This window comes from Heliangelus exortis, chromosome 1 (genome assembly GCF_036169615.1).
Source record: "Heliangelus exortis chromosome 1, bHelExo1.hap1, whole genome shotgun sequence".
NCBI lineage: Eukaryota > Metazoa > Chordata > Aves > Apodiformes > Trochilidae > Heliangelus > Heliangelus exortis.
Window position 1 is genome coordinate 128,294,487 of NC_092422.1, and position 15,216 is coordinate 128,309,702.

A 15,216-nucleotide genomic window follows, 5' to 3' on the forward strand; every position below is an offset into this window, starting at 1 on the left:
AAATTACCAGCTGTGAGTGCATCAGAGAGAGAAAGGGCAACTGTTCTCTGTTTAAGCGGAGGCCAACTTTTCTTTTTTTTGTCACCCAAGGACTGAGATTCCAGGCACATTGTGGAACATAAGCTCAAGTTTCAGGAGTTAGGGTGCAGTACGTGCAAACTGACCAAACCACAGCCCACAGATAAAATGACAGTGATGCAGCATCAGATGTCACACTGAGACATGGCTAAGGGCAGCCAATATGATTTTTATGAGCAAATAAGACTTTTTTTTTCCAAAAAGGAGTGCAAGTTTGTAAATCTAGCAGACAAGGATTTCTAATTCAAGGATCTAGAGAGCATTCTGTACTCATGCACTGCTCTTGGATATCTGATTACATACACAGATGATGTCTCAGTCCCAGAAGTACTCAAGTTATTCTATTGCCGGCTAAAGCCAAACTAAAAGAACATTTCCCCCCAAAATAAGCCAAATTTAAAGAAAAAAAATCAAATCAGGAAAGAAACCCAAAAAACCCAAAAACACCCCTCAAAACCTACGATCTAATTCAGGGATACCATTGTCAAATGCATTTTTTTCACTATACCAGGAGCCATAAATAAGGGATGTAACATTATATCTTGTTATGCACAAAATAAAAGCCATGAAGTTAAGTGTTGACAGGATGGAATAAGCCAGAAGTCAACCTATATGCTACCCTTAACTTCTCTTCCTAGCTCTTTTGTGGCAGAATGTTTAATTATTTGATTGCATACTATTTTCCCCACAGCCCCCTGCGTCATTTAGCATACAGGAAATGAGGAATCCATATTGCCCTTTTCTTTCCTTCAAGTGGAAAATTCCAGCCGAACCTGTTACAGGTCGGCAATTTTTCAAACAATTAACAAGAAGATTCTTTAAAGAGAAATATAAGCAGCCATAAGAGATGGAGTTATTATCTGCTGGTAGTATATGCTGAATGCACTGCCAAATTTCAAAAAGATCCACGGTTCTCATCTATTTTCTCTGATAGATTCTGATCTAAGAAGAGATTAACATCTTTGGATTTCAATTTTTAATAGGTTTTAAGCACTTTTAATAGGTTTTAGCTTTAACTACTTTAAAAGCTAACATCCTAAAACTCTGAGGGTATTTCTGAGCAGTGCATCTAGAAATGAAGCTACAGGATGTCAATCTAAATGTCAAACTGTAGAAAAGGGAATTTTATTTCCCTGAAGACTTTGTGGAAAATTATAACTGAACATTTTTCTTCCGAAGAATGTTTTCTGCCCATAAGCCTCACATTGTCAAGAATTACTATATTATAAGTAATTAGAACATGTCATTACTATAGAAGGAAGAACTGTTAAGGGGCCTGTTATTAATTTCCTCTTCTGAATGACTTATAATGACACTTATCTAAAAAGAAATCAAAGTAAGTTGAAAACTGACAGAAGCTCTGCCACCACAGTACTCAAAGACCGGAATAAAATCAAGCAACTGTTAACTGAAGTGTTAATTCAATAAAGTGATGCTTATGTGTTAAACTACTGCAATTTTAATAAAAGTTATTCCAGCTTCAGCTACTTTTCCAACAAAATAACAAAGAAAACACAAATGCCTTGACTTCTATAATTCAGGATGCATTTGTGTGCCTGCGATTAAAAAAAGTATTTGTCATTTTCAGTCATGTATGCTACATCTGATGTTGTTAATAAACAAAATTAGGTACCATTTACATTAGTGTGTATTAAATGGTTCTAGGTTAACCTATACACAGTCAGGATTTCAATATCATTTTTCTGTTAGTTCTTTAAATTGGGTACATAAAAAAGTTGCCTTAGAAAATGACAGAGGTGTACATCCTTGTATGTTGAAATACCATAAGAGGTTCGTGCCTTTCATAATGCAACTGCACAGCCTCCTTGTGCAAATCAAGGCTGCAGATGCACCTCCCTAGATATATAGCTTCCTTCTTTTTCCCTTAAGTACCAGCACTTAAAATAATATAATAAATCTAGAAGCACAGGTTGATGTTGTACTATAGTGATGTTTAAGATATACTGCAAAAGATTAAGTCTTGGTGATATATATGCAGTGCATGCACATCTCTGAAACAGCTGAAGCATGTGAACTTAATGAGCATCAAGATTTGTATAGACTAAGCATATTCTGTTTGTGTTTTTTCCATTTAAAGAATAATCTCCTTGAAGATTTTGAGGATGTACTGTATTTTAATAGGGCTTTTGATGGATGGGAGTCAATCCCTTTTTAATTGGACTGAGCAGATTCTTATAGGTCTCAATTAGCCAAGGCAAAGCCTTTGATCTGATTTAACTAAACCACTAGCTACTTTTGAAGGAAAATACCTGAAGTGGAAAACAGATATAAATTAGCAAACTAAAATCATCTGCAGTGTTGTATAGCATGGACTTTGCACAGCTATTTCCTGTTGTACAAAAGTGTTCCAGTGAAAGAAGCATATTGACACAAATAGAAGCATTGAGCTTACCTATGAAGAATAATTTCATTTTCATTTTCCAACAGATGTGCACCCAGTAGTAAATCATAAGGGTACAAACTAAGAATTCATAACTGAAGAAGTGATTGCACTCTTTCCTTGCCTTGTACTTTATTAACCCATGTTTTGAAGACATTTTTTGCCAGTAAAACAAAAACAACAGGCCTGCATAGGTTTCTCTAAAACATCCTTAATAGAAGCATTTTCCATTAGAATCATGCCTTTAGTGGGATCCCTGTAGCACAACTTTAGTACTGGACAGTATTTTTGGTCTACAAACATTATTATTATACTTATTTTCCTGCAAAACCTTGTATGCTTAATAAAAAATATATACAGGCTTAAGCTCTTAGCTTTTTCATAATATTGCCTAAGAAACCTCAGTCATTTCACATTAAATTACAGATCAATTGTCCAAAGAGATAAAACTAAGAAAACCTGAGAACCAGAAAAAAACCCTGGTCTCAAACATTGTGTTCACTACCCCCTCAGCAATTTGTTACTGTAACCTTCATACCCAGCTCAATTTCCTTAAAAAAAAAAAAAATTCCCTAAAAAAAACCAAACCAAAACAACAACAACAAAACCACAGTGAAAAACCAGGAGACATTGCAATCAGCCTGGAGATTTATACTTAGCTTTGGGCAGCAGATGTAAACTACCCTAGTCTGCAAAGTCTCAGAGGGGGGGAGAGTTTAAGTAGTGAGATGGGAGGAGGGAGGGGGAAAGCAGGAAGGACAGCCTTTTACTTCAATCATAATTACAATGCACTCCATTCCTATTTCTCTAAAACATACAACAAATATACAAATGAAAGAAAAAAATCTGTTTTTCACCAAGCTAGTTTTAGAAGAAAAAAATGTCTGTCACGTACTTTTATTAAGAAATTACCAGTAAAGCTCCATGAGATGCCTAGGAACCACTGGATGGCTGGAGCTCAGACAAGTTCAGGTACCATGCTCTGCATAAGTTACGATGTGGGATATGTATTTCACAGCTTAATCATCTTTGGCTCTTAGAAAGTAAGGCTTGCACAGCATGACCTGTAAAACTGTATCAGCAAAAGTGTTTCCTGGAGTTCAAAACAATGTTTAAAAGTAATTAAACTAAAAAGCATTTAATGGGAACAAGGGGCAAGTGGAATAGAGCCTTAACACTATTAACAGGTTTGTACAAACAGCCACATCTACCCAAAAGCATAATCAAATAAAGAAATAGTTATGTTATAATCACCAATCATCAACACAAAATCTTTCTGCTTGCTATATGATGCAAACCTCTGCACCAGATGTAAAATCTGGCTCCCCTTTCCAGTCACTTGCATATGATTTGTCTTCTGTCCATGTGCAATGTAGCAGATAAGCAAGCAGTAATCTAAACTCTAATCTGTGCATCATTAACTCTATTTGCTCTTGCTATGTTAGCTTCTTCTGGAACTTCAATTTCACATTATAAATATTTGCAATGATTTTCCATTATATGCATTTGAAAATAGACGTTCAGATGTTAGTTGGCAAAGGCCAGATGAAGTGTAATTGAGAAATTTGTCTTTATGACAGTATCCTGCCAATCTAAATCTGGACAACGACATCCAAACACCTTTCTTGTTACTGTTCTCTATTAAAATAAAGCCTCCATGGTCCACCTCACACCACTTAACTGGCAAAAGTATGAATTACTGTAGCAGGAGGGCCAGTGTGGTTTTAAAAACAATGTAATACAATCAACTGTACAATATCACGTTTCAAGGAAGGCAAAGGACAACTAGAGTAGAGGCTGATCCTTAAGCAATTCTAATATCGGCATTAAAATGTTCAAGATCCCACTGGGACCATTTTATCTTTTGACCCCAAGTTTTAATTGAAACTTTAAACAAAATATATTACCTATTTAATGCAGCTGAGCTGGACTCTGGCCTTTGTAGTGCATGTTGCCATGCCAAGCAAATTAATCTGTGTAACCTTAGCATGTATTCTTTAATTTACATCAAAGAAATATGACATAGGGAAAATAAATACTAAGCCAACCTTTTTAGAGTTTTAATTTTTAGCTGTTTTGTGTTCTTTTAAGGAAAAAAAAAAAAAAAAAAAAAAAAAAAGAGGAAAGAAGAGGTTTTACTTCTTGGTACAAAGCCAGAGAAACATATGGTTTCCTTAGCTGAGTTGTTGCACACCTGGCAAAATAAATCACAGCAACAGGAGACCAAAATCTACCCTGCAACTTTTCATATGTACAAGCTTAGAACATCTGATGCTGGTGTTTTAGTCCTGCCTTTAGTACCATGAATAAAATGCTAAGTCAAACAGATGGCTTGCTTCTTGAGGCTCAATACTTCTTTTTCTTTTAATAGACAAGTTACTTAGAGTTTTAAAAGATGAGACTAAGTAGGGCAGGCTGGCACACGAAGCAATGAGTCACTGGGCCTGTCAAAGCATACGGCCAGTAGAAGCAAGGGCAGAAAAAAACCAGTAACACAAACAGGGAAAGCAGGTGGTGTAAAGGCTTAACACTGCTGGAGTGTTAATGCTACCATATTTCAAGTGCTGGACTTGAAACACCAGTTCAGGTTAAACAGTTCATCTCCTTTTTATTCTCTTTCCGGTGTGTCACAGACACCATAAAGGAAAAGGACTCCAGAAAATCTTCAATGAAATGACTGAATAATTACTAAAAATTAGAGGAAGCACTGTTTCCTTACATCACATGCTAGTATCTAACAATGAATGAAGCCGATTGCCAGACTCTCAGAATACACCAATCACAATGACAACAGCAGCAGCAAATTCCCAGGCTGTATTCTTGGATTTCATAAGTCATGAAGGGTTTTTCCATGTGCAGCGAGACAGGGAAGGACATTTCCTTCACAAGCAGATGGGTAGCACTCCCTAGTTTCTCCCCTTTCTCCCTAGAAAGGAGCACATGGTGAGTGGGCATAGCTCAGAGTCAGATTCATGCAGTTCCAAGCACATGAGGCAGGACTGGCCTATTTCAGTTCCTCTAATCTCCCTTTGAAAGGCAAGAAGTAGGCAGACAAGTTTACACAATGCTGTTTAGCAAAGAAAGTGTTATACTGAACATGTTTATAATTTTATCTTGAACATCCAAACAGAAATAAACAATCTGGTTGGCCTTCTGGTGCCCAGTGACAGTATGAGCTGTGGAGAGGATGCATTCCTGATAATGGATGTGGTTGCATTGCTCTCCTGTCACATCCAATGCAGAGAGATGACTGAATAGGTGTTTAGGATTTATCTCACTCAACTTCAACTACCAAGTCTAAGCTAGTCATCTCAGCTCCTTTTACAGAAGTATGCTTGCAGGGGATTATTTGTCTAATCTAAAAGAGATGTTTATATCAGATGAATTTAATTACTCCCCAGAGCTATCTTTTTCTTTACACACTATAAAGTGAGCATAGTACTGAGCTCTGTCTTGTCATCTGACCTTTAAACTACTACAGGTAGAAGAGATTAACTTAATTTAATGTGTCTGACTGCAGTCATCTACACTCATGGACAGATGCATCCAGGACAGCTTTAGAGAAACCAGCCTGAGCCCTGCAATTAATAATGCTGCACTGCATTCATCTCCAGTCACTACCCTCCTCTGCATGTAGCCTCTTGGATTGCCTTTGCAGCCACGCCAACCAGCCACACCTCAGCAATTAGTGCAAAGCCAATCCTGGTTTCCCTGCAACAGCTGCCATCACAACAGCAACCATATTACAAATATTTGCTGCATTCAGGGTAAGTTGTACTCACAGAGGTCTGTAATACCCTGTTGCTCTTTACAGCAGGCTGAAAGGGGCTCAGGTAAGCTCAGCTGACCCTAACTTTTTATGCCACTGGGACATCTGTGAAATGCTGGTGGCTGCCTGAAGGCAACTGAAGCCAGAGCATGGAGGGAGGAAGTGTAGCAGCAGCCAAGCCCAGACAAAGGATTAAGTTGGTCTTTGTATTCACTCCTGTTTTGTCACTTAATAAATGCAAATCCCAGAACAGTGAACTTGAATGTCATGGACTGTGCCTATAAAGGAAACTGGGAAAGACCTCCTGAACCTAAAAAAGTAACCAACTGAAAGAAAAATAACCAATGGACACAAAAAAAGAAAAACCAACCAAACCACAAACTGACAGAATCTTATAGGTCACGGTGGTCCTAAAGGGAGTGTCTATTCACAGGAAAAGAAAAAGGGTGTCACAGGCCTGTTTTGTAACACAACCATCATGTTAGAATTAACACTGCTTTACTGTTTCCAGTTTCTGTACAACTGAGGAGCACTTCTATCAGAATTATGAAATATATATCTGCACTAAAGAGGGCAGAAGGTTTGCAGTACTTCAGCATTCACTATGGAACACTGATTATAAGCAGAGGCTTAATTCATGACAGGGAGACTGTGGACAACCCCACCAAATTTATCAGCAAAGGCTGACAAATAAAACTAATTAAAAAGTAGTTCAACAAAGACTGTAGATGAACAAAAGTAGATTTAAAAATCAACCTGTGTGTTTTACTGATTTTACATGTTTGCACTAATCTGATGAAGTTCAGCATTCAGGGGGAAGTAACTATCCATTGGGCTGCATGAACTGTTAAGGAAGTGTTTGTTATTGACATTAGATATTTTGTTACAGTGAGAAGCACACAATTTATTGTTTACAGAGATTCGCAAGCACTGTGACATGTAAACATAGCATTCTTTACAACTACAAGTTTAGAAATTCTTTTTTCCTATGCCCAAGTACTTTTAAGTAGCTAAAAAATATGCCTTTCCTAACTAAGTAGAGAACACTGAGTTGTGCCACCTTCCAACAACTGTCAAACCAACTCTTACCAACCAATACATTTCCTTGTATTTTAGGTACTGGTAGTGGAGAAAAAGCCACAAAACACCACATGCTTGCTGTTGATCCCAATTGTTTCTACACATATTTTTTAATTGCTCTACTTTGAACTACTTTAAAGGCAACATACATCCTTTTCTGTCCCAGATAAACAGGCCCTCACAGAGTCTACTGGGCCAGACACTGAGGCTGCTTAGAAGAAACAGACTCCCTTTCAGAGACAATTACACTTAAAAGTGTAATTATACACACTTAAATACACACTTAAAAGCATCTCTGGAACAATGAAAAATCTATCAAAATTGTTTACAGATAGGAATACTAAAAATAATAATTCAAACACAACATCGACCTCTTGTAGAGACATGAACAAGAGAGGTAGACCATTCTATGGGTAAGAAATTGGCTGGACAGTTGCACTCAAAGAGTGGTCAATGGCTCCGTGTCCAAGTGGAAATCAGTAACAAGAAGCATTCCTCAGAGGTTGGTACTGGGACCAGTGCTGTTTACTATCTCTGTTGGCAACATGGAGAGTGGAACTGAATGCACCCTCAGCAAGTTTCCTGACGACACTGAGCTGGCCAACATGTGGTGTGGCCAACATGCTGGAGGGAAGGGATGCCATCCAGAGGGACCTTGATAGGCTTGAGAGCAGGGTTTGTGCAACCTCATGAAGTTCAGCAAGGCCAAATGCAAAGTTCTGCACCTGGGTCAGAGTGATCCCTGGCAAAAATATAGGCTGCATAGGGAGTGGACTGACAACAGCCACAAGGAGAAGGACTTGGAGGTGTTTGTTGCTGAGAAGCTCAACATGAGCCAGCAATGTGCACTTGAAGCCCATAAAGCCAGCCATATCCTGGGCAGGAAGGACACGGAAATCTTGAAGCAAGTTCAGAGGAGGGCCACGAAGATGACCTGAGGGCTGGAGCAACCCTCCTATGAGTACCGACTGAGAGTTGGGCTTGTTCAGCTTGGAGAAGAGAAAGCTTCAAGACGACATTATAGAAGCCTCCCAGTACCTGAAGGGGGCCTACAAGAAAACTGGGGCATGGAGGGGGAATGGTTTCAAATTGAAAGAGGGTAGATATAGATATATAGATTAGACATAAGGAAGAAAGTCTTGTCTGTAAGAATTATAGAATAATTTGGGTTGAAAGAGACCTCTAAAAGTAAGTAGGGACACCCTCAACTAGATCAGGTTGCTCAGAGCCTCATCAAACCTCACCTTGACTATCTCCAGGGATGAGGCCTCAACTGGGCAACCTGTCCCATTTTTCTACTACCCTCATGGTAAAAAATTTTTTCTTAACATCAGGTCTCGTAATTTATTGTGCCTTATCCAGTACTACAGTTGTGAGCATTTAAGCTTTGAACTGGTTTGGCTCTCATCTACTAAAGACAATTATTTTTGGTTTTATTAGCTAATTCGTTTGAGTACCAGTTGCCTGCAAAAGCTCTTTCGTTTCACTTGGCCTGCTTCCTCAAGTGTCTTTCTGAGGCACTAACAATGTACTTACCCATCATATTGTACAGACTCTGTGGTGCAAACTGTCTTGGCATTTTTTGTATTGCTTCTTTGTAAACCATAAGGGCGTCCTGGAAAGAGACACACAAGTGGGACAAGTCATTAGTAAAGCACCAGTTTCAAAAGAAGTTTTTCACATGTAAAGCTACCTTCCTTCCCCAAATGAAAGGTGCAGAAAGAAAACACATCACTGCCATAAATACAACAGAAAGTTCACAGTTCTCATTTACAAAAGTTTCACCAAATTCAATGAGGTTTATTGACGAGAGATAAAATTCCTCTTTTCCCAGGAGGAAATAAAAGGAAGATTTATTTAACCCCCTCAGTCACGAGTTTATAATTATATATAAAATTCTAAAGCTATCAGAGAATATGGAATAATATGAAACTTCATACAAAGGACTTATTTATGACTATGCTACAGTAAATTATGCAAGAATAAAAGAAATCATTGTCTACTGCCTTCCAAGTAATAACAAAACGTAATCTTCACAAAAAGATGAACCAAGTAACAGTTATGCCAAAACTGGATTCCCTTCATGGAATATGCTGGGCCTTTAATTACTAGGTCACAGATTTATGAGTCAGTAAACACTTAGGATGTTTACTGGTCAGTCTGTTAGCTCTTCATCAACTCAAATGCACCACAAAAGCACTTCATCACATCAGACATTCACAGCTTGAAGAAGGTGAAATACGCTTTAAAAAAAATCTACAGGTATGATCAAAATCACGCTTGGGTCAGACTGCAATGACTGCCAGGCAGAAATCTGACTGTTTATATTATCATAATCCTTTGTCTCTCCAAGACCATGCCCTTTGACTCTATCATCCATGCAAACAACACACTGCTTATCTCTTACCTTTACGGATGCTTTTGCCATCCATGTCTGTGTTTTAACCAATCAGTAACTGCCACCTGACAGACCTGGATTCACCAGATAAATAACAGAGAATCCAAGGAGCTGTGCATGCCTAATCTTAAACAGCTGAGGTAACTGTCACAGTCAGGTTATATCAAGCTATATGGATCAAACCCATGTGTAACTCCAGTTCCAGAGTATGCCTGGCAATGCTAAGAGTGTATTACTTTCTTTCAAATACTGCTTAAGATCAAAAATGGAAGCAAATGTCCAGCTTAAGTCATTTAATCAGGGAGAGTGGAGAGGAATCACAACAGTCACATTTTGTGACTCTTCAACTACCTGAAGGGAGGTTGGAGTGAGGAGGGAAATGGCCTCATCTCCTTAGTAAACTTTGATAGGACCGGAGGGAATGGATGGAAGCTGTGCCAGGGGAGTGTTAAGCTGGATGTTAGGAAACATTTTTTCACTGAGAGGCTTGTCAGGAATTGGAATGGCCTGCCCAGGACAGTGGTGGAGTCACAATCCCTGGAGGCACTTAAAAGGCATTTGGACCCGGTCCTTAGGGACATAGTTTAATAGTTGGTCAAAGGTTGGATGGTCTTGGATTGGAAGTCTCTTCCAACCTAAACCACTCCATGATTCTGTGATTTGCACACATAACTGAGATGAGATGGCTTAGGTAGAGTCTACCATTATGTTAAAAATTATCCAACCCACTTCAGCACTTAGGTTAAGTTATTTGAGAATAGCACATAAAGGGATGTCTTTAAAGACTCAAGTTTTTAATTATTCCAATTAGGCCTGATTTTTGGAGACTCAAAGTAAGATGGGCTTTATGAAAAAGCCAGTACATTTTAGGTCAGCTGGTCTGTTATCAGGCTATATCCTTTGCCTACCAGCCACTGGAAGAAGGCAAAAGAGAATTAATTATCACATAAAATTATCTAGATTCCCTAAAGTTGGACAAGAATTCCACGATCATGAATTCCATCCATCAACCCACCACCACCAGCCAACTAAACCATGTCTGCAAATGCTATGTCCATATATTTTTTAAATGCCTCCAGAGAAGATGACTAAACTACCTCCTCAGGCAGCCTCGTCCAATGTCTGAACATAAGGAAATTTTTCCTAATATCCAATCCAATATCCAAAAACTTCCCCTGTGGTGCAACTTGAGCCCATTTCCTCTCACCCTAACACTAGTTACTTGGCAGAAGAGACGAACACCCACTTCACTCCAACCTCCTTTCAGGTAGTTATAGAGGGCAATGAGCTCTCCCCTCAGTCTCCTCCAAACTAGACAATCCCAATTCCCTCAGCTGCTCCCCAGAAGATTTGTGCTCCAGACCCTTCACCATCTTCATTGGTCTTCTCTGGACATGCTCCAGCACCTTGGTGTCGTTTTGAAGGGTCCAAAACTGAACATGGTATTCAAGGTGCAGCCTCACTAGCACCAAGTACAGAGGAACACTCAGCTCCCTAGTACTGCTGGCCACACTATTTCTGATGCAGATCAGGATGCTGCTGGCCTTCTTGGCCACTTGGGAAGACTGCTGGCTCATATTCAGCCAGCTGTCAACCTCTCAGGTCCTTCTCTGTCAGGCAGATTTAAGCCACTCTTCCTCAAGCCTGTAGCATGATCTGGGATTGTTGTGGCCCAGGTGCAGGACCCAACACTTGGCCTGGCTGAACCTCATACGGTTGACCCTGACCCATTGACCCAGCCTGTCCAGGTCCTGCTGTAAAGCCTTCCAATGCTCACACAGACCAACGCTCCTTCCCAATTTAGTATCATCTGCAGACTTACTGAGGATACACTCAATCCCTTCACCCAGATCATTGGTAAAGATATTAAATAAGACTGTTCCCAAAGCTGAGTCCTGCAGGACACCACTGGTGACTGACCGCCAACTGAACTTAACTCCATTCACCACAACTCTGAGCCTGCCAATCCAGGCAGTTTTTAACAAAGCAAAGAGTACATGTGTCTAAGCCCTAAGCTGCCAGCTTCTCTAGGAGAACACCGTGGGAGACAGGGTCAAAGGCTTTACTGTAGTCCAGGAAGAAAACCTCCACATCCTCACTTTCAGTGACTAGGCAAGCCACCTGGTCATAGAAGGAGATAAGCTTGGTTAAGCAAGACCTGCCTTTCATAAACCCATGCTGGCTGGGCCTGATCCCCTGTTTGTCTTGCACCTACCCGGTGATGATGAACCACTCCATAACCTTCCCCATATCAGATGTGACCATTGCTAATGGTTGACTCTGACACTGGAAAATTGCTCTGCTAATTATTATAATCACACCTGTGGCTGCAGAGAATTGACATGCTCTGTAGAGGATGTTAATTTTGATTTGGTGAAATTCGATCAATTTGTACCTCTCATATCTTTTGAAAGTTTGGATGGAAGCAACAGATATTATGTATCTATGAAGATTTTATCATGATACTGTACACAAATCTGGAGTCTTACCTCATAGTGTCCTCGTTCATGGTAAAGTTTTCCTAAGTTATAAAGACAGCTGGTAACAGAGCTTTTATGAGCATGAGGATCTTTCAAATTTTCATCAGGGATCTCTGAACATTTCAGGAAAGTCCTCCTGGCTTCCTCTGTCTTCCCTTGGTTCATCAGGATGATACCAGTATTTAAATAAGCAGCTGTAAAAACGGGAAATATTTTAGTGGGTTTACACTATGTTTTATTTAATCTTTGATTTATGTCAAAATAATAGCTGAAAAAAATCTCATAGTTATCTGATTTGGCTTAGAACAATCACTAGAGAAAGAAGGAACATATAAGAGGTAGCAGTTCTGAGAAAAGAAAAGGAGAAACTGGCTACAGGAAGGGAAGGGAATGGAAGGAAAGGGTAGGGAACAACAAGGAAGGGCAGGGTAAGGAAAAGAAGGGAAGGACAAGGCAGGGCAGGGCAGGGCAGGGCAGGGCAGGGCAGGGCCGGGCCAGGACAGGAAAGGAAAGGAAAGGAAAGGAAAGGAAAGGAAAGGAAAGGAAAGGAAAGGAAAGGAAAGGAATCAAGAATCATTGTTTAAAATGTTGCAAAAATATTTGCATATGTTTATACATATACACATGTATATTTACCTTTATAGAAGATTCAATAATTAAGATACAAAAAAGTCATCAATCTTAAAAAGATTAATTTTGAACAAACTTAATTTCGAAACAAATTTAATGTCGAACAAATGAATGGCAACATTTTATGGTTTATTTCCCATTTCCCCTAAGCAAGAAAGTAAAAATGAAAGAACTTCAAATATATTTGTATTATTCACTCATCTCAAAAAAAATCAGGGACTGGCTGTAAGAAAGAGAAAACAGGAGCTGGAAAATTTAGCAGATGGCTCTATGGATTACCACTCCAGATGAGAAGCATTTTAGTTAGGTTCTACTGGTGCTCGCCAGTGTCAAATCATTATCTGCTTCTTCCCTGAATCACATTAAATATAGTTGTTGACTAAGAAATGCTTGTTTTCATCTGAAAATTGCACAATTTCACCTTTTGCTTTCCAAATGAAAAATTTCTGAAAAATAACAAAGTGTAATAAGAGTAAAAAGATTTCCTTGAAAAACAATAGTCAATATTATGCAAGCCTGTATGGCTGAAATACTTACAAGCTAGTGTGGGTCTGCTACCAATTGCCAGTTTATAGTAATGCAATGCCTCCGAAAACCTGCTGTTCTCCTGAAGTAGTAATCCTCTGCATAAGGACAAAAAAAAAAGAGAGGGAGGTTACTGCAAAGAGTAACTTCAGAATAAATATTGAAAACAAAAATAAGGTTATGAAGAAGAATATGCTGACCTGTATTTCAGATATGTAACAACTCTGCATGTTACTAACAATTCTGTGGGAAAATTATTTTGTCTGAAAACGGGATTAATTCATAGACATCAAGTGCATCTACATAGTTTTAAGAAAGCAGATATTAAAAGCAGTAGTTTTGACCAGATTTACTAAGATGAGAAAATGGTAGACTGTGAGACTTTTTAAGCAGATGGAATATAGTGGAGTCATTTGTAACTAAGTCACTGACATTTTTTAGCTTGTCTTTTCTTGACTTCAAATAAGCAGGTCTTTTTCAAAAGCAAAATAAAGTTAACCACATAACACCTCACATATATTACCTTAACCAGTCCTTGTTGAATAATTTCACTAGATTATTCACTGCATGGCTAGGTATCTACATCAGTTCAATTTTTTCCTGTCTTCTTTGTGGTCTGAACAAATTTAATAGCTGAAAAGGTATCAAAAATGATATCAAATACTTCCAGATGTCAGTTAGTTTCATAGTTCACGAGCTTTAATTAAAGCTTTTAAGACAAGCATTCTTGTGATTTATAAATGACATTACCCATCCACAAATTTCTGATAAGTCAGTGGTCTGGCCATCATTGACATTAATTCCTAATTTTATGCTCAAATGAATGCTCAAAGAGTTACAGTTCCCAAAGTTTTAGGAGACTGAAAGACGTGTATGCAAATGTATTAAAAAAACAAATATTTATAATTTAAATTAAAAAAAAATAATCACTTTGGTAAGTGTATGACATTTGTGCTATTTGATTTAAAAGAATTTTTATTTATAATTATTATCAAATTTATCTTCTGCTTTCACTGCATTCTCTAGTACTGGCACCCTTAATTGATTATTTGACACTTCAAGATACACAAGATATATAAACCCAAGCTGCTCACATGCAAGATGGAGTGCCCAATTACAGCAAATAATTAGTATTTTATTTCTATTTGTTATAAGGTTTGGTTGAAAAAAAAGAAGGAAAAAACCCTATGTAATCTAAAAAACCTTGAAAAAGCATGAAACTGCCTCTTGTGAAATTGGTCCTGAGTCATCACTGGCTTTCCTCGTGGGTTCTGGTAGTACAAAAATTACTAGATTTATGAGGTTCTAATTCTAGTTTTAGAAAAGGCTTAAAGGAGAATTTTTAAAATTTCATCAATCCGTTCGATTAATCCAATTAACACTGGGGGGGGGATACTTCTGAGAATAACTGGTGAAGGTATAAATAGTTATTTAAATAGCTAAAAATTTATGCAAGTCACATTAAATTAGCAAAGCATTCCCAAATTTATAGTGAATATTGGACGAGCTTAAAGAGCAGACATATTCCCCTTCCAAGATGAAAAAAATCAGATCCTGTCTAGCTTTAAGCTCAAACAAAATGCAGGCATATAAATATGCTCACCAACCTCTGTCCAGTAACTCCCAAGATGCAATTAAAACTATACCGAAACACTTCAAATTTAGTTACTGCCCAAATTAATACTGCCTGTGAAATGTCAACTCCCTCTTCAGTCCATTAACTCATACTAACAAATCTTCAACAAGCTTCAAATGGAAGTTTCATTATATATTCTTTCCTTCTTCAGAAATACATGAAGTATGGATTATTTTGCCACAGAAATGCTTATTTTTTTCATTGGAGTTTCATTTACAG

The 15,216-nt window shown here is 38.3% G+C and overlaps 1 protein-coding gene across 1 annotated transcript in view; it reads right to left on the minus strand.

The window, feature by feature from the left end:
- Positions 1 to 15,216, minus strand: part of TMTC2 (transmembrane O-mannosyltransferase targeting cadherins 2) — a 248,761-nt gene that overhangs the window by 59,937 nt on the left and 173,608 nt on the right. Inside the window, exons 5-7 of the mRNA XM_071765939.1 lie at positions 13,374 to 13,459; positions 12,216 to 12,400; positions 8,865 to 8,943 (exon numbers count right to left, since the gene is read on the minus strand). Coding sequence (XP_071622040.1) covers positions 8,865 to 8,943; positions 12,216 to 12,400; positions 13,374 to 13,459 — 350 coding nt within the window. The remainder of the gene's footprint in view (positions 1 to 8,864; positions 8,944 to 12,215; positions 12,401 to 13,373; positions 13,460 to 15,216) is intronic.